General features: G+C 39.1%; 2 protein-coding genes across 3 annotated transcripts in view; both read right to left on the reverse strand.

The window, feature by feature from the left end:
- Positions 1-1,674: 1,674 nt before the first annotated feature.
- On the reverse strand, positions 1,675-10,366 carry LOC131346074 (rho GTPase-activating protein 20-like). The gene is made up of 4 exons (XM_058379408.1): positions 10,106-10,366; positions 7,218-7,303; positions 5,615-5,785; positions 1,675-3,538 (listed from the first exon to the last, which is right to left on the reverse strand). The coding sequence occupies exons 1-4, from the start codon at positions 10,148-10,150 to the stop codon at positions 3,367-3,369; spliced, it is 474 nt and encodes a 157-aa protein (XP_058235391.1). The 5' UTR covers positions 10,151-10,366; the 3' UTR covers positions 1,675-3,366.
- A 4,847-nt stretch (positions 10,367-15,213) lies between these two features.
- The window catches only part of ppp2r5a (protein phosphatase 2, regulatory subunit B', alpha isoform), a 39,283-nt gene continuing 30,528 nt past the window's right edge, over positions 15,214-23,968 (reverse strand). For both annotated transcript variants that reach the window (XM_058379357.1, XM_058379356.1), the window contains exons 7-13: positions 20,992-21,100; positions 20,157-20,210; positions 18,575-18,625; positions 17,617-17,736; positions 17,318-17,445; positions 16,510-16,611; positions 15,214-16,202 (exon numbers count right to left, since the gene is read on the reverse strand). In XM_058379357.1, the coding sequence (XP_058235340.1) occupies positions 15,992-16,202; positions 16,510-16,611; positions 17,318-17,445; positions 17,617-17,736; positions 18,575-18,625; positions 20,157-20,210; positions 20,992-21,100 (775 nt within the window). In that variant the 3' untranslated portion in view covers positions 15,214-15,991. The remainder of the gene's footprint in view (positions 16,203-16,509; positions 16,612-17,317; positions 17,446-17,616; positions 17,737-18,574; positions 18,626-20,156; positions 20,211-20,991; positions 21,101-23,968) is intronic.

Consider the following 23,968-nt stretch of genomic DNA (forward strand, 5'->3'; position numbering starts at 1 on the left):
GTCTGTCTGTCTTTCTGTCTAAGTGTCTAGCTTTCTGTCATTTCCATCCATTGGAATAAATACTTTATCGATTTAGATTTTATCTTTATGATAAATATGTATGCTCTTGGTATGAAATATTAACCCACACTATATTTTATCATGAGTATGAGCTCTGAATACTGGATGTTAAGTTCACAGCAGTCACATGGCAGGGTTCAGGAGGCGTGTGCGCTGACAGAACGTGTGCAATGTGTGTAAACTATGTCTGTGTTTGTGTTTTTTTGAAAGTTGCAATAGTGGGTCATGTGGGATGATTATAAATCATGTGCTAGATGTGAAATGTGTTAAGTCATAAATGAAAGTACATTTCTTAGTTGAACTATTCTAACGATGTAAAAAGGACACTCATTCTTCCCCCTTAGTAGAGAACCATTTTATGAACATAATCCAACTATTCAAACCTTGGGATGTGTAAAATAATATTCTGACTCTAAATCTAAAGCAATAGAGTTTTCTATTCATGACCTTTCCGTTGGCCTTGATTTTGACTTTGACTTTCTGAGTTATGAATGAAACCAGTTCAAGTGAAATGAAATGATCAAAGAAGCATGCTAATAACTATGAGTAATAACTCAGATATTAATGCATATAACTGGTTGTGATTTCCACTAATGTGACTCAACATGAAATGTCATGATAATTCACGTTATGCCGTAAATTACTTTTGATTTAAACAGTAAGTCGTTTAATTGACTCATCATAAATAATTCAACAACAAAACCACCCAATAAATAATTCAAATTTAGCTTGTTAATTTAAAATTAACTGTGTTGTTGTTGTTGTTTGTTTTGTTTTTTTTAAACACGGAGTGAGTTTTCACAGTGCCAGTATATAGACGACAAAAACAAAACAGTTTCATTCATCAATTTTCTGTATCACTTCCCCTGTAAGGTCACAGAGAGCCTGGAGTCTATACCAGGGGACCCATGCTACAAGGTGGGGGACATCCTGAAAGAGATGCCAGCTCATTGCTGGACACAATCACACACACTCACACACCGATTCATGCACTGTGGACAATTTAGAGATGCCAGTCAGCCAAAAGAAACCCAGGAGAACATGTACACTCCGTACACACAGGGTGGAGGTGGGAATCAAACCCCCAACCCTGGAAGTGTGAGACGAGCGTGTTAACCATAAGCAACTATGCCTCACACAGGACAGCTATAATAACCGGAATTGATAATTCATGTAACTAGCTTGATTTTATCCCTGTATTGCATTAAAACAAAAGATTTATTTGGCCATTACTTGGGAAAATGTCAATACTATTTACATTTGCAGTACTACGTTGATGGTGTCTACCAAAAGTCCCTCTTTTTTCCAATAAATGTTTGATTTCCCTCTCTGAGTTTCCCTGTGACGTGAACACACGGTCAGTGATCATGTGAACAGTCCAGAATGTAGATTTGTGTAACAGAAAGCAGCGTTGTGGTGTTGGAGGACATTTAGCTTCCCCTGAATTTACTTCCCTTTTTTTTGGTGCTCTCGTTCTCAACTGTCACACTCTAAAAAGGCAGTTGTTCAAATGTGGAGAGAGAAAAAGAGGCACTACTATCATTAAAACAAGTGATAAAGATCAAGAAGACATTTATCTATATTGAGCAAGCTGACAAACCGACAGGCCAGTCATTTCTTGTGTACATTCATGGCACTGATCAAGAGAGAGCCAGGTGACATGGTATAATATGATATTTGAATAGAGTCTTTATTAGTTTAATGCAAGTTTGGTTTTAATATAAAGTAACAAACACTACAGATTGGCTCTAGCAGAGTCAATAAGATCAGTCCTCTCTCACCAAGTTCTCTCTTCTCACAATTTCAGTTCCCATTCAGGTTTTTTTTTTTTTTTTTACTTCCTATTCAGCTTTTACTATCCATTCAACAAAACATGCATGGCCAGTGGGCAGTAACTGATTTTTCATGACCCAGCAAATCCTCATTTGACCTCATAAACATATTCAAAATATCGATATAATAATATTCATAAATACGAAATGACAATGAATGTGATAGTTTGGCTATAATTTGTTGGTTGACCAAGCATCTTCAGCCAATGTACATGTAAAGGAAAGAAGCAGAAGCTACATGGCCAAAGGTTTGTGAACACTTGACCATCACACCCTTGTGGTTCTTTCTCCAAAATGTCCCCACAAAGATGGAAGCACCCAGTTGTTTCTATGCTGTAGCTTTACAGCTTCCCCTAACTGGAACTAAGAGGCCCAAAATGGTTCCATCGTGACAATAACCTGTGCACGAAGTGAGCTCCATGAAGACATAGTTTCCCAAGGACAGAGTGGAAGAACTTGAGTGTCCTGCACAGAGCCCTGACCTCAACCCCGCTGAACACTTTGTGATGAACTGGAACTGTTTGGACACCAAACGTCAGATCCTGATCTCACTAAAGCTTTTGTGGCTGAACGAGAATAAATCCCCACAGCCACACTCCAGCATCCAGTGGAAAATCTTCCCAGAAGAGTGGAGCTTATTATAACAGTAAACTTTGGCAAGACAATTATTACAATGGAATCATTTTTTCATGGATTTTTATAACAATACTAAAATACAGTTTAAACAAGCAGACAAAATTAGCAATTTGTCACAAAACCGGACTTACAGCTCATCAAAAAAATCCCCAAATTTGGTGTAATCACTTTCACTCAGTTTAAATGAATTATTCCATGAGTTTCTAACAGTGATGTTAAGTAGGCATGCTAAAATTAAAAGGCGTACTATTCAGCAAATGTCTACAAATTTCCCCCAAATTTGGTGCCATTTCCATCCAGGTATTCCATAGATTATTCTCACAGGTTCCTTAAAGTGAAATATTTTTTTCTGACACTGATTTGTTGTTCATAAGGTGTTCCAAGGTATACTGGTAAATACTGTAAAATGATGTTTATGATGGAGTGTGTGTGTGTGTTTGTGTGTGTGTGTGTGTCTATTTTTGTCTCTCAAACAGTCTGTTTCCGGTACATTGCCTGAAAAACTTTGATTAAAGCCTGAGTCAGTTTTAAAGTGCGTAGGCGACTTCTGAGGTACAATTCTGTGAAATAGTCCCTCAAAATGACGTCTTTTTTAAAAACAATAATATTGATCTTCATAGAAATGGAAATTGTTTTCACTGAAACGGCATAAAATATTCCCATTTAGAAAAGTCAATAAAAGTTCAAAGACTTCTAGGTGTGTAAACATTACTGAATAAAATCCCGAACTTATTGATATTAATGATGGGGTTTTATTCTCTGGTGGAACTTCTTTCATAAAAAGACACAGAAAATGAACATTGTCTAGCTCACAGATTTAAATCCAAATTATATCAACTCACCTGAATGTCAGTAGACAGAGAGAGACAGACCAGGCCAGAATGATTGTCTTCTTTAAGTGGGCACGTCTGTCTTCATCCTCACATCCTTCATCATCCTCACCTCTAAAGTCACAGACCCAAAGCTGCTCCAGGTTAATTCTGTGTTTTAGTCTGTAGCTGCCTCTGGATCTGAAGACGAATCAGTAAAGAGGAGAATTATTTTTATCATAAGTTTCTTAATATGTTTTAATATCTTAATATCATTAATAATATGCAAGGTGTGGTGGCTTGGTGGTTAGCACTATTGCCTCACAGCAAGAAGGTCCCGGGTTTGTACAGGCTGGGGCCTTTCTGTGCGGATTTTGCATGTTCTCCCCATGCTTGCGTGGGTTTACTCTGGGTACTCTGGTTTCCTCCCACAGTAAAAACATGTACATTATGTTGATTGGTAATTCTAAATTGCCCATAGGAGTGAGTGTAAGTATGTGTGGTTGTCTGTCTATATGTGGCCCTGTGATGGACTGGTGACCTGTCCAGGGTGTACCCCTGCCTTTCGCCTAATGTGTGCTGGGATAGACTCCAGCAGATCCCTGTGACCCTAATTAGGAATAAAGTGGGGATAGAAAATGGATGGATGGAATATGCGAGGTGCTGCTACAGAAAAAACAACCCAAGACAGTATGTTGTAATGTTACAGCACTTCATATTGTAATGAAGTCGATTATTTCTTAATAACAGCCACTGTTTCTCTTTTTTTTTCTTCTTCTTAAAATACCACTGTTTCATGTGCAAGCAAACATGTGGACACCTAGTTTCTAATTATATATTGATGTTGTGGAATGTCCAGGAAACAAATAACTTCCTATAAACCAGCTTCTCTTTTTTTTTATCTCGCTTGAAAGCGAGAAACAGGAACAGAAACAGTCCTCTGCCCTGAAGACTTTCCAGTGGCAGAAAACTTTATAACATTTTTTAACCTTTCACTGTTACACTGTAAGGACTGACATACTTTTGGATTCTCCCCATAGAAAACTTTACCTTAGTACCTCAACAGCCAAGGCTCATTGATGCATATAAGGAGCGAAGACTACAACAGACGAGCTACTGTTGCTCAGATTGCTGAAGAAGTTAATGCTGGTTCTGATAGAAAGGTGTCAGAATACACAGTGCATGATGGGTCAGGGCTGTTTTGGCAGCAAAAGGGGGACCAACACAATATTAGGCAGGTGGTCATAATGTGATGCCTGATCAGTGTATATGCAGAAAAATGTTTTTATGGTTTTAATCTAAACTGATTTTGGCATCAGCATTAATACTGTGCACTGGACTTGAGAGCGTCCTGGAGAGGCTTCTGGGATAAATGAAAGATTAAGGGAACACAAATGATGACCTGGATGAAATAATATCTCATATGGCTGAATGTCTTTGCCCACAACTACATGTTATGTGTAAATGCATATATGATGGTTAAACTCCTTTTCATAGTCTTCTGAGGAATATTTTAAAATTACTGCAGATTTTCTGCATATCTGGGCCCAAATCTGTGATGTGGTGTGTGACATCATCCTCATGATTCATGTGTGTGAAAGATAAGCACAGCTATCACACAAAGGAATTACATTTTCACTGGTAGGAGTTTAAAAAAAGAATCCTGTGTTTACAATTTCATCGATTCCAATTAATTTATACAAAAAAAATGGAAAAAAATCTGCAGAAAAGTAAACATTTTTGGATGCAACAATCACAAAAACAATCTGGAAAATCCCGGAGGGACTGATATTACACTCCTAGGCATACAACACATGTGTATGTGATGTAATATTAGCAAATAGCTTCTCTAGTTTAATTTATTTTAGGAAGATGTACTTTCATCTTTAAGCAAGCTGTGAGCAGATAAATACCTCTGTAAGGCAAAGAGAAACATACTATGAAATAATCTCACTTTAAAATCAGCAGTGACAAAACAGATGAACGAAACCACAGTAGATTAGAGTGAGTGTACTTTTATAGCTGATAAGGGTAGAACAGAAGACAAAAAAGATTATGCAACAATCAGATATCAAACCAGAGATACATTTAGGTATCTGACGAGTAATTACTTTTATATAATAAGTGCATATATTGCAGACTCTGGTGAGAGGTGTGTATAGATCTGCCTTGAATTGAAGTGCTGGAGTCATTAAGGAAGAAGTCTGGAAGACGTTTGTCACTTGCGGTCATTTTAACTGACTGTACAGTATGTGTGTATCTGTGTTGCAGTCTTACTTGAGCTTAGCGATGACCAACACGTCACTGAAGAGGAATACATGTCTCTCACTCGTCTTCGGTCCCTCGGTGAGCTGCACCGTGTCATCAAGGATGAGCTCCGAGTCCTCACTGCTCAGCCCGAGCACAAACGGACACTGATCTATCATGATTGCAGGCACACACTCTTCCCTGTATGACACAGCAGCACACACATTTCCAGGAGCAGCTCATGACCATAGATGTTATTGGAGCAGGAAAATTTTAGTAATAATGATCAAACAAAGAAAGACAGAAACACTTGACTTATGATGTATGGTACCATCTAATGATTTTTACCGTAACCCAATAAACGGTAATAAGAGTCAATAAGATACAATCTAGCAGCATTTGAGATATATTTGTTTAACCATGTTTGATAAAGGAGGTGTTTTCCCTGTAGAACTAACGTAAATAAACAGGGTTGCCAGGTTTCAGCAAAATATCCAGGTGTATCTCAAAAAAAAAAAAAACATAAATGCTTTTCTTATGTATGTTTTCAACTCATTTTCTGCCCCAAATCTTTAAAATCATTTACAACAGAAATGGTTTTGAACATCATGGACACACTATATGCACTTTGCTTTGTGCAAAAATTTTCAGATTTCATTCAGATTATTTCCTAAGATCTAGGAGGCCATAAAACATGCTTAAAATTTTCCACTGTGGCAATGTCATTAACTGCCCTGTTCTTTGTTTCTCCCCAGGCTAGGTGCAACATGGTTGCTGCCCCAATAGGCCTCTATTAGCACTTGCTGCAGTTCCCAATATTGACCACTGGGTGTATTAATCTGTCAAATAACAACATGATTGATAATGACTGGTCACTCAAAACGGTAGTAGTAATTAGTCATTTAAAATGTATGGAGCTGTGAATGAGGACCTTATGAAAATAAAAATTTTCATGGACCACAACTGTCTTAGATGCAAGATATTTTCTAATGTAGATGATGAGTGAGTAAAGGCCTTAACCACATCATGCTGTCACTGATATATCTGCAAATTTAAACAGTATTAAATACCCTTTAACATTGACAATACAGCATAAAATCCAATTTTCTCTGTGAACACATTTAAATAACCTCTAAAATTTCTTGCTCTGGTGCACCTCTGTGCTTAGAGTAGAGCTGTATTCAGTAGAGGTTCTATCCTTTTGGTTCTATGCTATCCTGTTGGTTCAACATTTTTGTTTTCAGTGACTAACACACATTCTCTCAGAGAAGTGTGTTAGGAAATGTAATCACATTTCTATGCGCATAACTGCTTTATAATCTTTCAGAAACCTAAACGTTTCAAACAAAAAGTCATTAGAATTAAAGCTAAAGAAGACTTGATTGTGTCATATACATTACATCACAGTAAAATTCTTTCTTCGCATATCCCAGCTTAGGAAGTTGAGGTCAGTGTGCAGGGTCAGCAATGATACAGCGCCCCTGGAGCAGTGAGGGTTAAGGGCCTTGCTCAGGGGCCAAGTGGTGGCAGCTTAAACCCCAATCCTCCGATCAACAACCCAGAGCTTTAACCACTTGAGCCACCAAGGCCCAGTATTCCAGCATTGTGCAGACTTGAAGGAATTAGTTCCTACCTGATGGAAGGCCAAGACATTCCCAGAGTCTTCCCAAACACAACACTCGGTGCTGATCGCCTTCTCCGAGCCAGACTGCGCAAGTGCTGAAAATAAAAGTGAAAGTGTTACTGTTCGTTCTAAATAGTCCAAGACTATAACACGTGTAGTAACACACTGTTTCCCGTAACAATTAAATCATTTTTTGTGAACTTTATGAGCCTTCTATGCTCAGTGAAGACCTAGTGATCTCCTGTAGCTTGTAAGGAATCTGTGACTAATTTAGAAATATCAGACTTGCTCACATGCATGTACTGTATACACTGTGTGTGAAGAGGATCTTTTCAGAGATAACACATTACTGCCCACTTCTGTCTAAAGTCCCTTCCTTTTTTTTTTTTGGATTGACCAAACAAAACCATTTGTTTTCGTATAGGTCATGGCAAATCATTAAACTGATGCTGAATGAAAAACGCAGACGCACAGCATGATTACAGCGTGTCCCTGACGAAGACTCTTCATGCGCACCAATGCATTCTGGGGCAGCCTTTCATATTGAAACAACACTCATTTGTTCAAGCAACAATACTCTGTCATTCACATTTGGTTCACAGCCGAACGAGTGTTAAGGGTTAAAACATGCAGACGACAAGATATCATTGAGGATGTGCTTCATCTAAAAAAGCTACAATGCTTAACTTGCTTCATTGTGGTACCTCTCAAAGTTGAGAATCTCTCAGTACTGCTCTTTAAAACTGAATACTGTGTGTTTCATGACATTCTGCTTTTATTTGTTAGCTTGAACCGCTTGCAGGAATTATGACTGCTAGGGGCACAAAAAGAGCGTGAATCAGAGGGATTGCTTGATGAAATCATACTAATTCAATACACCAGTAATTATTTAGTAACAATTTTAACTCCTTAAGACGCTTTTAAAAGGCATCCATGTTTTAACTCTACTTTATACAGGATTACAGCAAATAAAAACATGATGTTAAGTAAGACATGATGAATGATTCCAGACTTATAACCAGAGGATTTATTCCTACATGATCATCCAGTAATAAATTCCATTAAAATGACCTCAGCCTAGGCTAAAATAAATATAAGAATAATTAAGCATGTTTATAGAGCCCAATTCCTGAAACAGAAATATAGACAGCCCTCTGCTTTAATGACTTTACATTTTGGTGGTGATTATATCAGCCAGAGAAGTGGGTCAAGCGACAAAAAAACACAGTAGTCGGGAATTAACAAGAGCATATCAGTGCTAAACATGACGTAGAAGCCTAGCGGGAGGCAGAGGAAACTACAGAGACACCATAAAAACACTCTGTCTGTTCTTCTTGTTATCAGTAACTTCGTGGTCTCATACTAAAGGTTGCACTGAAAAAAAAAAAAACAGGTCAGATTGTGATAGACAGATTGTGTGTTATACGCACCAGGACCATGTTATAGTATAACAGTTTAACAGATGGACATTCTGTGTATTCATGGTGGAATTTCCAAACTCTACCATGCCTTTATTTTTGCTTTTGTATTTGCATTTTTGTTTCATACATAAGTTCATACTGAAGCACTCTTGAATTCTGAAAACTGCTCTGAAAGTGTTGATTCGTTTTCAGACACAGGTTTTCCATCTGCAAGGCAAATGAATGGTCATATAGTAAGAGCTTCATTCTCTTACAAGCTCGTTGTCACATAATCTATAGGATGAATAATAAACAGATTTAAAACAAATAAACTAATTTTTGATCTGGTGAAGTTTTCTGTAAGGTTTTGTTTATTTAACATCTAGCACTAGGTTTATTGTTAATATAGGATAGGATGCATTTTTTGTCTATGGACCAAAATAAATATTGTTCTTTATTATTTTTTATTGTATCGCTGTGCATTAAGGGTACTAAAAAAAACACGCCAGGGTTTGCTGTAAGTGGAAATAATCCTTCCGTCTGGTAACACACAGAATTCGCTCTTCAACCAGCCTGTTGTAAACGATTTTCCTATAAGCCTTACTTCTTGTTTTGGTTTATTCTTTACATACGAAGCATATGATGTTACTATAATGATGTGTTTTGAAAAGGATTCCTGCTGGAGTTGGAGTGACAATTTCATCCATCATGTTGTATCTCAAGAATAAGAAACATCCAGGAGAAACATCTTCATGTTAGCACATGTTCATGAGAATGTTCTGCTCCAATCCTGGACTAAAAATACGCAACTGTGGTTATACTGTTAATTATAACAAATATAATGGTCATTAAATTCATATTCATTACTGGAGCATGTTTTATATTAGTCACACACTGGTTGAATGATCACTTGGCTGATATTAGGGTCACACTGACTTATCATCATCATCATCACCATCACCATCACCATCACCATCATCAACATCATCATCATCACCATTTCTTTCAAGATGATGGCTCAGCTGAAATATTCTGCGGTTTTAAGCTGCAGTAATAAACGTAGTGCTATTTTAAACAGTAGCTGTACACGCTGTAAGGCATTAAGGGAAGTTAATTACGCACAGAAAGTGATATTATTTTGTGAACACAGTCTATTTATAAGGTGCAGTCAAGTATTTCTGGATGGCTGTGACATCAGAGGGCTTCAGAATTGAGATAACGAAAGACCGGCTGTTTAAAATTACATCCAGTTACTCATATGGGGCCTGCTGTAATTTGTGCAGTGTTGTTTATGCTCTACTGTGAAACTCACAGTGATTGATATTATTTTGCATCAATTTTTAAAAACTCTGAATCTATATTACTCTATTGAAATCTCTATTACTAGTTTTGTGTTGGTCAAGCCTCAATAAAATAGCAAGAACACTACTAATTTGATCTAATTTCTGAAGTGACCAGTCAGATTCATGGAGTGAAAACTGCAGATAAATCACTCACCGGTTGTATTTCATTAGAAACTTCATCACAGCTTCCCCTCCTCATAGCAGCAAGCGGGTCAGTATAGAGAGCTCCTTTACTCTCCAGTGCGAAACTCCTTTCCTCGTCTTATACAGAGTACACTAATGAGGCTGGGAACAATGAAGGGCTTCTAATACTCATCCCCAGGCGGGGAGACAGGATGAGGACGAGACTCGTTTCCAGCTCTGTGGTGATGTAAGTTAATGAGGACGATGTTAATGACGCAGCAGAGAAAGAGCAGCCATGAGGGGAATGAGACAGCGTCCACCCACAGACCTCCTGGTGTGTGTGTGTGTGTGTGTGTAGTGAGGGGATAAACACATGGAAACAAAAAAGTGTTAGAAATTACTACTGATTATTATTTCCCTGAGATACACCAGTCTAATGATCATACTAGGAATATGGAGAAATTAACGCTTATGAATTCCCTTCCTTTATTTCTTCCAACATCATCGAATATGAGAGGCAGGAGAGATTTTTCTTCGCTTCAGTCATCTTTAGGAAACAATTTGTTCTCACCAGGAATGTGTGAATCTATTCGAGAAGCAGTGGTCATGAGAAGGAGAACCTAGTGAAGGATTTTTGGAAATATTATATCCTAGAGCAGCACAAATTCTTGCTTGAATATACTCTAATTACTCCTCTTCACTGCTTCCTCTTCAGATCCAGAGGCAGTTACTGACTAAACACAGCATTAACCTGAAACAAATCTGGGTTTGGGACTTAAGAAGTGAGGATGATGAAGGATGTTAGGATGAAGACAGACATGTCCATCTGGAGAAGACAATGGTTCTGGCCTGGTGTGTGTGTCTCTCTCTCTCTCTCTCTCTCTGTCTGCCGATATTTATGCAAATGAATAAAATCTGGATGTTAAAAACAGAAAGTGAAATTTTTGCGTGTCTTTACATCTTTAATCAACTTTTATCAAAATTTCTGAATGGGAATATTTTGTGCCGTTTCAATAAAAACAGTTTCCGTTCCTGTGAAGTTCTATTTGATTGTTTTTTTTTTAATGAAGGGGGAAGTCTTTTTGGGGGACAATTTCAGAGAAAACATACCTCAAGAAATCCAGTTTCGCCTACGCATTTCAAAAGTGACTCAGGTTTTAAATGAAGGCTTAGCAGGCTGTGAAACATGATGTTTGAGAGTCAAAGACATACACACACACACACACACATTCCAAACATCATTATATTTGGCTTTAAATTTAGAAGGCCTTATGATCAACAATACTGTGTAAAAATAAAAATTTCACTTTATTCAGGTCAACTAAAGGACAAATAGTACAACATAGACAGTGGTGTGGGTCTATAAACAGAGCTTTATTAAATCCTTCTACTAAAACAACAAAAATGAGTATTAGAGACTGTGGCATCTCAAAGGTTGAGGTGCTAGCTTATTGCTCAGAAAGTTGTGGGTTCAAGCCCCAGCAATGTGACCCTTGGACCCTTAACCCTATTAACTCCACAGATGTTCTGACCCCAGCTTCCTAACAAGCTGAGATATGAGAGAAAATAATCTCGCTGTAATGTATAGGTGATAAATAAAGGCTTCTTTTTCTATTCCTCCTCCTCCTCCTTTTTTCCTCCCTCTCCTCCTCCTATTCCTCCTCCTCCTCCTCATCCTTGGCTCAAATTTCTACTTCACTGTTCATTCTTTGGGATGGCCCTTATATAAAAGATTTACAGAAGATTTTCACAGAAGTGCCAATAATTTTAGATTTCAGCATCATTTTAGAAACGTAGCATCTTAGAAGCATAGAAAGTCTACATGTAAGCATGAGCTTTTGTCAGTAGCTGTAAACTTTGTGGCCTAGATGTGATCATTTCTGCTACATTTACACTCAACCAAAGAAACAGCATATTTCCATCTGAGTTGCAGCAATTTGAGCAACAGTAGCTCATCTGTTGGATCGGATCACACGGACTCCCCTCGTGCATCAGTGAGCCTTGACTGCCCATGACCCTGTCGCTGATTCACCACTGTTCCTTCCTTGGACCACTTTTGATAGATACTGACCACTGCAGACTGGGAACACTCCACAAGAGCTGCAGTTTTGGAGATGCTCTGATCCAGTCGTCTAGCCATCACAATTTGGCCCTTGTCAAACTCGCTCAAATCCTTACACTTGTCCATTTTTCCTGCTTCTAACACATCAACTTTGAGGACAAAATGTTCACTTGCTGCCTAATATATCCCACCCACTAACAGGTGCCATGATGAGGAGATCATCAGTGTTATTCACCTGTCACTGCTCATAATGTTATGGCAGATAACACAACTCTTGGTTACACAACTCTACTTGGCTCTATACAGCTGTAGAGAGGACAATGTTTATAATCTCACTCGTTGGTGTCACCCAGATGAGGATGGGTTTCCTTTTGAGTCTGGTTCCTCTCAAGGTTTCTTCCTCATATCATCATAGGGAGTTTTACTTGCCACCAGTGCCTCAGGCTTGTTCATTAGGGATGAATATTAAATTAATTTGTCATTTTTTACTATATTTTTGTAAAGCTGCTTTGGATAATTTTAATGGTTAAAAGTGCTATACAAATAAAATTGAATTGAATTGCTTTTACACACACATTATTTTTAATAAAGCACACTCTTTCTCCCTCTCACTCTCTCTCTCTCTCTCTCTCTCTCTCTCTCACACACACACACACACACACACTCAAACATAATATTTTAACTTTTACTACGAATTACTAGCTACAAACACGCTGTATTCCTTTACTGCTTTCAACCAGCTTTCCCTCATGCAGTGGGTATAACACTAGGGAGAATTCTAGATGCTAGTGTTACAGGACAGTCACTATAGTAACTGCCTCCAATAAATAACAGTCTCTAATAATTAAACCATAATATTTAGATGTTAAATTCTTTTCAGTAGCTTGCTAAGGTCTATCCATCCATCCATCCATCCATAGATCGGGTCACAAGGAGCCTGTTCCAGGAGACTCAGGGCATTAAACAGGGGATACCTGTCCAGTCTCACACACTACAGACAATTTAGTGATGCCAATCCACCTACAGCACATGTTTGTGTACTAGGAGAGGAAACCCTCAAAGCATGTGCAAACTAGTGCACACAGGGTGGAGGTGGGTATTGAACCCCTAACCCTGGAAGTGTGAAGTAAACATGCTAACCACTAAAACTGTAACCACATTTTCCCACGTTTTTGGACGTGGGAAAGTTGTTTGTCACGAGAGCGCTTTGTGTTAACAACTGTTTTTAACTGCTATAACATAATTGGTAACGGAAACTGAACTGCCAGAGACATTTCATTAAATTAAATGTACTGTAAATGTAGTAGAAAAATATGACATACTGTATATTCTTTCATATTGGTCTGGAATGCGATGGGCTCAGAACACTGGGTGTGACTGAACACACACAAACTCTAGCTATTTATTACAGACAAAGGGTTGATATGTTTGCAGTGCGTTGTGGGTAATAGAGACAATAAGACGTATTAGAAATCACGACAAACCTTTCAGAGTCTTATAATGGTCGAAGTTCTAGTCTATGATTTCTAGCATTTAAGGTGGATTACATTTCCTATACAGAGTCGCATCAGGCTGTCTAAACACAAATTCAAATGCCGTAGCTAAGCACTGTTACTGTTCCTGTTCACCCCCACATTCTGTTTACACTTCTGGGTAGCACGTGCTAATGAAGTCTGCAGCGATGTCACCTCAACAAACAAACCTCATGTATGGCTAGTGAAATGGTTCAGTCAATTGATGGGAAAAAAGAGAGAGAGGAAGTTGACAAGGGCGTATTCAAAATGGTACTGAAACACACCCTTGGTTTCAAATTCTTACCCTGATGAACTCTGTGTGTAAATCAATGACTCACTCTAACAGTCACTGTGATCTTAAGGTACCTCCACAGTGCTCAGTCATTTTTGTCTGATGGAAAGTCCAGTCTATTAATAACAGGAAATGCTGGGTTTACATATTCATAACACAAAAGCATGTTCTTTAATGTGCTGACACTTGACTTTATGTCTATGCCCAAAGAGAAACTGCAACTGAAATAAATAAAATATTTAACATGTGGCGTACAGCAAGAAAGCATCCCTTTAGGAAACATACATTTCTAGCTTTTGGCGGACGTCTTTATCCAGAACGACTTGCATTTTTATCTCATTTTATACAACTGAGAAACTGAGGGTTAAGGGCCTTGCTCAAGAGTCCAGCAGCGGCATCTTGATGAGCTTGGGGTTCAAACTCACAATCTTCTGATCAGAAAGGTCCACCTTTACCACTAAGCTACCACATCCTGGTTGAAAGAAAGCCACACTTTATATATTTACAACCACATCACATTTATTCCTTCATCTTAGTTGAATTGGTTCCAGATCTACTTAGTATCACTGTGTGTGAGGAAGGAATACACCATGGGATGGGATGCCAGTGCATCACAGACCAACACACACACACACACACACACACTCAGTGTCAGACACACATACACACTCAGAGTCAGACACTAATTCATACCTAGGGGCAATATATTATAGGCAATCAACATACTGGCATGTGTTTGGGATGCTGGAGGAAACCGAAGAGTGCAGAGAAAATCCACAGAGAAACAGGAGAGCATGTGAAACTCCACTCATATCATAACGTGACCTCAGGATGCGGCTGCACTACCAACTACACCACAGTGTGACATTACTTCATAACGTTAAAAATGTTAGTGTTGTTAAATGGCTGTGGTATAGGACGAATAAAAGACTTTGAGATGTCCTGAGATCGGGATGATTAAAAAAAAAGTCCATTTAACGTCAGGCTCCATCACTCCATCCTGTTGTTTATTATTTTCTTACAAAAGCAGGCCCTCAAGGGTTTGACTTAATCAGTATGCAGCTAATGCCTGACAGAAAGTAGGAGTCACTGTGACTGGCAGAAAAACATCTAGACCTGTACTAATCATATAATGAAAAATTATTTAGGGAAATGGTGACTGCAATGTTACTGTGCAAGGATTCCACTTCAAGCTTTAAATTACCCCCCAAACCAAACCCCCCCACCACACAAACACAGATGCAGTAGTGTCAACAGATGAATGGGGTAAATTGTAGTGAGGGAGAAGGCTTTATTTTATTGACATTTTCTTTTGCATTTGGGAGAATTACAAACTGCTCCTTTAAAATGTCGGGTTCAGGAAAACACCTTGCGCGAGTCTTCTGTAAAGATTTCTGCAATTTACAACAAGCATCAATACGAATCGACATCACTCATCCCGCTCTGTCTGGTCTGAACCGTATCATAACTACACAGTAGCAGAGTGTAACAGTTAATAGGACATTTTTGGATTTTAATTGACTGAAGAATTCGAAATATCCCACATAGCTTCATTAAATCCCTGCTCTCGTTATATCACTGATTTGTTTTCGTTCTTATAGGCCCATGTGTACGTACCAGCATGCTCACTCGTCAATAATTCAGTGTGACATTAACATGCTGTCGCACACACGTCAATCTCTGAATCAGACCGTGTGAAAAGGATGTCCCAATACTGCAATATTTCATAACTCTTTAATTCCTAATGCTGCCTAATCCTGAATAAAACAGGATTCATCTTAGAGCGAGAAGAGAGCTCAAAAACGGACTCCTCCAGAATGGAAGGCAGGATTGTCCACTGTAATAATGTATGACGGCACACGTCTACCTGTGAGTGAAGATTTAATATATACGAAATACCATGACTGCACTTAACATCCAAAAATAGACTTACATAACTAAAATATTTCATTTTCATCAATAAAGTTGGTCTATGTAGATCTATAGAGCGCATTTTCAGTTGAAACGTCCACATCTCTGCTGGTTTCAATCTGACAGGTGGTCCCTGTGTCATTTGGCAGAGTGGTCAGTATAGTGTGTGTGTGTGCTGACGCCGTGTGTAGCGGCGATGGCCAAGCTGTTCTGCTCCTCTGACTGGTTGTTGTTATTGTTGCTGTTCTCTGATATCAGAATGCCGTGGCTGTTGTTCTGGCTCTTGGAGATCTTCAGCTCGTCCAGCCTCTTCCACAGCTCTTCTCTCTCCTGCTCTTTCTTCTTCTCTCTAAGGATGCAAGAGTGAGAACTTTAAGGCAGAGTAACCTACGTTCGTATTAGGAGAAGCTGCTGAGGTTTTCCTCTGGAAGTGTGCAAAACAAAGCATTCTATTCACCGTGTGAGGAAAACACTTGAGTAACTAGACTTGAGTACATTTTTAGTTTTTTATTTGAGAAAAATATCAAGACCTTATCTATATTTTGGCTGTCATTTTTCAGTATTTTTTTTTTACACCCAGGTATATGTATACAGTAGCCTAGCCAAAGTCCATGTGAGTCAGTCAGTGGATAAATAGTCAGATCTCGTCTTCTCACCGTTGTCTCTCGGCTTTGTAGGAGGCTGTGAGCTCGTCAAACAGTTTGCTGTTCATCTCCATCAGCGTTTTCAACACATTGTACACCAGTGCTACAATCGTCCTGAAGGATAATAAGAGGAAAGAAAAAGACTTTTTGTGTTTTATACGGTAACACTTAAGACTCTGGGGGAAATAAGCATATAGTAGATAAGATACAACATAACGGGACTGTTGAAAACAGAACTGTGGAAAAAAATATCAATTAATTTAAGCTATGTTGGATTTTCAAGTTTTAATTTAAGCTATTTTGGATTTTCGAACATTGTTATTAGACTTTTATACATTTCCATTACTTTTGCAATCAATCTAATATAATCAAGCTGTTTTGGATGCTTTACTTCTATTCAGAGTGCACTTTTGTGGATTTATGATTTAATAACACTGCACTCATTGTAGCTCACTCACTTTCAGTCCCTGCTTTATCCTGAACAGGGCTGAAGTGGATCCGGAGCCTATTCCAGAAACACTGGGAGTGAAGTGGGACTATAACCCAGATGGGACATCAGTCCATCACAGGGTGCCATGCAAATACGCTCATTCACACTTGGGGACAATTTTATATAGCCAAAACACCTACTGGCATGTTTCTTGGAAGTGGAAGGAAACATGGAAATCTGGAGCAAACCCACATGCATAGAAACTCTGGACCCTGGAGCTGTGAGTTGGCAAATCTAACCGCTGCACATATTTAAAGTAAAAGTATTTTTAACGCATGTCACCACCCAAACTTCTGCTAGCATGATGTGTGTAATCTAGCCTGGACTTACTGGTTCCAGTGCTCTTTAGAGACTCGGTACAGGCTGCTGAACATGATGGGCAGGATCTTGTCTATGTTCTCCTCAATCAGACTCAAAATGTACTCGTTGTTCCAGAAGTAGAGCGATCGCTCTGCTACCTGCACAACACATAGTCGTATAGTTTTAAAAAAAAGCATCATTCCACATGGTGAGCAGCAGGAACTCACTATAGTCAGACAAAAGATTTCTGGCCTGTACGACCTGCTGGCATTTCTACTATGCAGAAAGATGACCATGAGAGTCTGACTATAATTTTTGTTTGTTTGTACCTGAAAATGAGGACTAGCTACACACTTGGAGATCTGTTTAAACAGAAGCTCTTGAATCTTCTTGAACTGTGTCGGCTCAATGACGTCCAGAATCTCCTCGATTTCACCCAGGAACATGACCTGAACACACGAGTGGAGCAAGCACAACACAGTTTGGTTTGGAGGCCTGGAAAAACCCTTCATATAGCATTTGTCCTCCCTGGCTGGTAGCTGATGTATGAAACGGGTGAGCTATGGTTCATCACTCCAAACCTGGTAAACTCACAGGTTCTCTCAGATCAATTCAAAGTGAACATGAAAATACAACTAACAACAAATGAGTATTCATTTCCTGCATCCTTTCCGCTTATGTGAATTAGCGTTTACAGCTGAGTAAATTTTAGTCACCCAGATGAGAATGGGTTTCCTTTTGTGTCTGGTTCCTCTCAAGGTTTCTTCCTCATATCATCTTACGGAGTTTACCTTGCCACCACTGCCTCAGACTTCTTCATTAGGAATAAATATGAATTTGATTTTTTAACCTTTCTTTGTATTCAATATTTTTTTATATTTCTGTAAAGCTGCTTTGAAACAAAGTCCAATGTTAAAAACCCTATACAAATAATTAAAGTGAATCAAATAGTCATGTTTGCCATCCTGTGCATTGGGATCGCTCTCTCTCTCTCTCTCTCTCTCTCTCTCTCTCTTTCATTAGCAGCATTACCACCTCTAAACAGGTATATTGGTGAACAGGTGAACTGGTATATTATTGTGACAAACACTCTAATAGAGTGATAGCAATATAAAATAACATAAAAAGTCAAACTCAAATTCAAAGTCAAGGTTTTGGATGTTGGTTATTACTAAGCTACAGCAACATCTGTTAAATATGGTTAAGTAAGCTGGAAAAAGTGTACAGCAATGTTTTTTTTTTTTACTGACACACATTAATGTCACATTGAGGTGTTATCAGTCTCACCTCTTTCTGGCTGCAGGTCTTGGGCCAGAATTTCAGAAGCCCCCGGATCACCTGCAGGGACACAAACAAAGCTGAATGCATTGACTGTCACAGTGTAACACGGAATGTAAACTATGTGACTGCATGGAGCAGATGCAAGAGTCTTTTCAGGCTTGTAGGCTCCCTCTCCCTGGAGTGCAATATCACCATGAACTCGAGCTGAGTCTCAAATCTCTTATATTTTTTATTCGAGAAGATTTCTTTAGTATATACTATATATTACATCACATCCATGTGATTTTCCTGCAAAACTGCTGGAATTTCACAAACCTGTTATGAGGGACCTGGAAGAACCAAGCTAAAGATACCGTTCAGGCATAACATTATGACCACCTGCCTAATACTGTGCTGGTCCCCCTTTTGCTGCTCTGACCTGTCGAGGCATGTACTCCACTAGATCCCTGAAGGTGTGCTGTGGTATCTGGCACCAAGATGTTAGCAGCAGGTCCTTTAAGTCCTGTAGGTTGCGAGATGGGGCCTCCAACTTACAGGACTTAAAGGACGCTTTTAATAGATACTGACCACTGCAGACCGGGAACACCCAACAAGAGCTGCAGTTTTGGAGATGCTCTGATCCAGTGGTCTAGCCATCACATTTTGGCCCTTGTCAAACTCGCTCAAATCCTTACACTTGTCCATTTTCCTGCTTCTAACACATCAACTTTGAGGACAAAATGTTCACTTGCTGCCTGATATATCCCACCCACTAACAGGTGCCATGATGAGGAGATAATCAGTCTTATTCACTTCACCTCTCACTGCTCATAATGTTATGCTTGATTGATTTACATCAATAATCTTAATGTCTCCATGTTGCTTTACACAGCAGCTCTAAGCTGTCTTTCAGATGGTCACACATCATAGTCACTTTAAACAGAATGACTGAGCAAAAACCATTGAGCAGCAACTCTGCAGAAATGACCTGTTGATGACTTTTGTCCGTTTATTGTTCTGTTAATGCCGTGCATCAGTGGCTATATTCATGGCAGAATCATGGTAGGGTAAGCAAAATTTTTAGGACGTTCTTATAGTATTACAACAATTTCATCTTACAGTATTTCAACTGTGTCAGAAACAGCAGATATATAAGGTCCTTCACTTTAATACTCAATAAAAACTCCAAGATTGTCTTTGATGAGACATTTTGGAAGACTCCTAAAAAGGTATTTTCTGAGTAAAAACATTGTCTAGTGTTGTTAAGTGCATAACAATTATTTGTTGATGAGGGAAAGGTTACAGAAACTTAAATCACCAATCTAACCACTCTTTACGAACGTGCTAAGCAGAAAAGCATCTCAGAATGCAAGACTTGTTGAGGCAGACGAGCTATAACAGCATGAGATCACGTCAAGTTCCACTCCTGTCAACCGAAACAGGAATCTGAGACCACAGAGGGCACAGGCTCACCAAACCTGGACAGCTGAAGATTAGAAGAAGATGATGATCTTCAACTGTACAGTTTGAATGAACATATTAAAATGCTAAGTGTAGGTATAAAAAGCAAGAGCAGCGGTGAGCAAAACAGTCATCTGTCGTGTCGTACCGGCTCTGTGAGCGTGGCATCCTTCTCCAGGAACTGAACCACGCAGTACGCCAACTGTAACAGAAACACATCAGACCACAACATGAGAATATTATTTTATTTGCATTTTAGCTTCCCATTAGCAATCACATCTAACAGCCACAGAGAGGGAATACTAGAACATGCTTCCTCTAAATTGCTGATCATGCATCACAGGATATACATGAGCTCCACTGAGGGTCACGATAGGCTACAGCCACTCTGAGTGACAGGATAATTCTATTCCTTCTACCCAGTGAGTTCAGCTATGTGTGTTTACATGGATTCCCAGCCACAGACGGCTGTGACGTGGTTCGGGATTCAAACTCATGGTCTCGTAAGCATAGTGTAAACATTGTTCTGTAGCACAATCTAGGAACCCAACATGAGAACATTTCAAATTAGAGCTAAATATCTTAATTTAGCAATGAGCTGACTTTCATAAATAACCAAGCCTTCCCTAATAACTTTAAAATACTGAATTCAGGATCTAAGTCATCATCTGAGCAAATATTTCAATAAAATATCAGAGGGTGTGCCACTGGGTGGCGCTGTTGTCCAAACCGAGAGGAAAGAACCATGGCTGAAGACAGAACAATTCAAATCAGCACTCTGTATTTATAATTCAGAACAGCATGCATCAGGAAAAAAAAAATTCTGACCCTGTGTTGGTGACTCAGTGTATCCTGGAGTCTGCTGATGCTTTTTCTAAATATGTAGTCTAACCACAACCTAACAACACTGGCGACTAAGTTAATGGGTGATTACAGTGAAGAATTCTCTGCACGTAAATGGTTTATAAACATTCAGACTGTACCTGTGCGTGGAAGAGTGCGAGGGTTTTGGCAGTGTGCATGGGAATGAGCACCTTCATCAGGAACTGCTTGTGTTCGGCCTTCAGCGGCAATGCAAACCCGTTGATGATGCTGTGAGAGCAGAAATAGCGATTACACAAACATTCACAGAGAAATGAGTCACGTTTCATCAAGGCTTGAAGCTTGCTTATATTACCCACTGTCAAAACAGTCAGATCCAGTAGAGAGATATGTGACCAATCTGTTTTTTATAAAGCTATTATATATTGATGATATATATTGATATATATTGATACATACACTATTTTGCCAAAAGTGTTGTGACACCCCTCCAAAATCGTTGAATTCAGGTGTTGTTTTTCAGGGGTTGGGCTTGGCCCCTTGGTTCCAGTGAAAGGAACTCTTAATGCTTCAGCATACCAAGACATTTTGCACAATTTCTTTGTGGGAACAGTTTGGGGATGACCCCTTCCTGTTCCAGCATGACTACGCACCATTAACCAAAGCAAGGTCCATAAAGACATGAATGAGCGAGTTTGGTGTGGTGGAACTTGACTGGCCTGCACAGAGTCCTGACCTCAACCTGATAGAACACCTTTGGGATGAATTAGAGCGGAGACTGCGAGCCAGACCTTTTCGTCCAACATCAGTGTCTGACCTCACAAATGCAGAATTCTAGTGGAATGGTGAAAAATTCCCATAAACACAGTCCTAAACCTTGTGGAAAGCCTTCCCAGAAGAGTTGAAGCTGTTATAGCAGAAGGGCAGAACAACTCCATATTACATTCATGTGCATGTAAAGGCAGACGTCCCAAAACTTTTGGCAATATAGTGTATATGCAGTGATTGTGTTACATCAGAGTGAAGTGTATTGTTGCTGTATACTCTTACTAATTCTAGCTAGTTTCAGCGAATTAACTAGCCTAGATTTCAAGCTATGATTTATTATTATTATTATTATTGTTATTATTTTCTTTGTGTTTACTTCTGCAGTAGACAAAGTTGCCTTTGCTGTGGCTTTGGAGGCAAAACTTCAAAAGGCACAACATTTCTTAGTTTTATTTACGTTTCTTGACATTTCTAGTAAATTGTTTCTCTGACGCACTGTTCGCATTTTTTTTTCTCAGTTCTCAATGCATTTTTCTTTGGAAGCTCTGCTTAAAAAACAAAAACAAAACCAATAACCAGCTATACAAAAAAATCTGCCAAAGGTGAACACAGCCTATGGAAAAAAAAAAAAACAGAAAAAAACCTTCCTATGTAAAAAAAAAAAAAAAAAAAAAAGTATAAACTACATTGCCAAAAGTTTTGGGACGTCTGCCTTTACATGCACATGAATGTAATATGGAGTTGTTCTACCCTTTACAGCTTCAACTCTTCTGGGAAGGCTTTCCACAAGGATTAGGAGTGTGTTCATGGGAATTTTTGACCATTCCCTTTAGAAGTGCATTTGTGAGGTCAGACACTGATGTTGGATGAGAAGGCTTAGGAACATGAAATTGTCCAAAATGTCTTGGTATGCTGGGGCCAAGCCCAACCCCTGAAAAACAACCCCACACCATAATCCCCTCTCCAGCAAACTTTACACTGGGCACAATGCAGTCAGGCAAGTACTGTTCTCCTGGCAACCGCCAAACCCAGACTCGTCTATCGGATTGCTAGACAGAGAAGCGTGACTGGTCACACCAGAGAACACGTCTCCACTGCTCTAGAGTCCAGTGGCGCCGTGCTTTACACCACCGCATCCGACCCCTTGCATTGCACTTGGTGAAATAAAGCTTGGAAATTCTGATATAATTTTTTAAGCTCTGTTTAAAACAAAAAAACAGTAACACGCTGTTAAAAGAAAACTGTGAAAGGTGAAAGCAGCCTGAGGAAAAGAAAAGAAAACTAAACCCTTCCTATCTAAAACTTTGTAACAGAGGAGCCATTTTGTAACAGAGGAGCCAAGAGTATATCTAAAACATACACCATATTGCCAAAAGTTTGAGACATCTGCATTTACTTGCACAAGTGTGGAAATTTCCACGAATGGATTTATTGAAGCTGGCATCCTATCATGGTACCACGCTTGAATTCACTGAATACACTGAGCTCCTGAGAGCGACCCATTCTTTCACAAATGTTTGTAGAAGCAGTCTGCCTGCCTATATGCTTGATTGTATATACTTGTGGCCATGGAAGTGACTGGAACACCTGAATTCAATGATTTGGAGTGAACTTTTGGTGATATAGTGTGGGTATACCTAATAAAGTAGCCACAGGGTGCAGATGTATCCCTATAACTTGAAACAACTGCTTTAATAACTAATCACATGAGTTTGTGGACGCAAATGGTCTTATGATCTCGGGTGTAGTGAATCACATGGTGAGTAAATGTATACATTAAGCTTCAGACGGGAGTGAGAGAAAAAAAAACAAAGTCCGGCGCGACTCATTTGCTGACCAACGTACACTGTGATCTTAGATCAATAAACACCAAGGACAGTGGGATACACTGTATTCAGTACTGTACTCATCACAGCTGTTATTCCATACTAAATTAAACATATTAATTATTTAAAAAAAACGAATTCATAATTAATGGAATCATTAATGATTAATCAGTGAATTCCACTGATGCATCCACTTCTGTTAAAATGGTGACGAGGATTCGAGAAACAAAAAGTGTACAGAGGAAATGTGCATTAAAATCTACTGAAAAAGGCAACCTGTGAGGTCATGAAATTTCTCTTTCCCAGAAGTGATGCACACACAGTAGCTAGAGACGTGTGTGGGTTTAGATCATCAGAGAGGTGCTGGGGTCCTCAGGCAAAAATAACACAAAGCCCTCTAGCCAAGCATGTACTGGAAATTGGACCAGGTCAGAGATCAACAGGTTGACAAAGCTTCCCTTTATGTAGTGATGGTACGTATATCATGTAGTTGGTGGTAAAAAATGCTTGGAAAATAATATCGTTGTTATTTAGTTTGATGCAT

Source organism: Hemibagrus wyckioides, linkage group LG25, assembly GCF_019097595.1.
Source record: "Hemibagrus wyckioides isolate EC202008001 linkage group LG25, SWU_Hwy_1.0, whole genome shotgun sequence".
In the NCBI taxonomy this organism is placed as follows: domain Eukaryota; kingdom Metazoa; phylum Chordata; class Actinopteri; order Siluriformes; family Bagridae; genus Hemibagrus; species Hemibagrus wyckioides.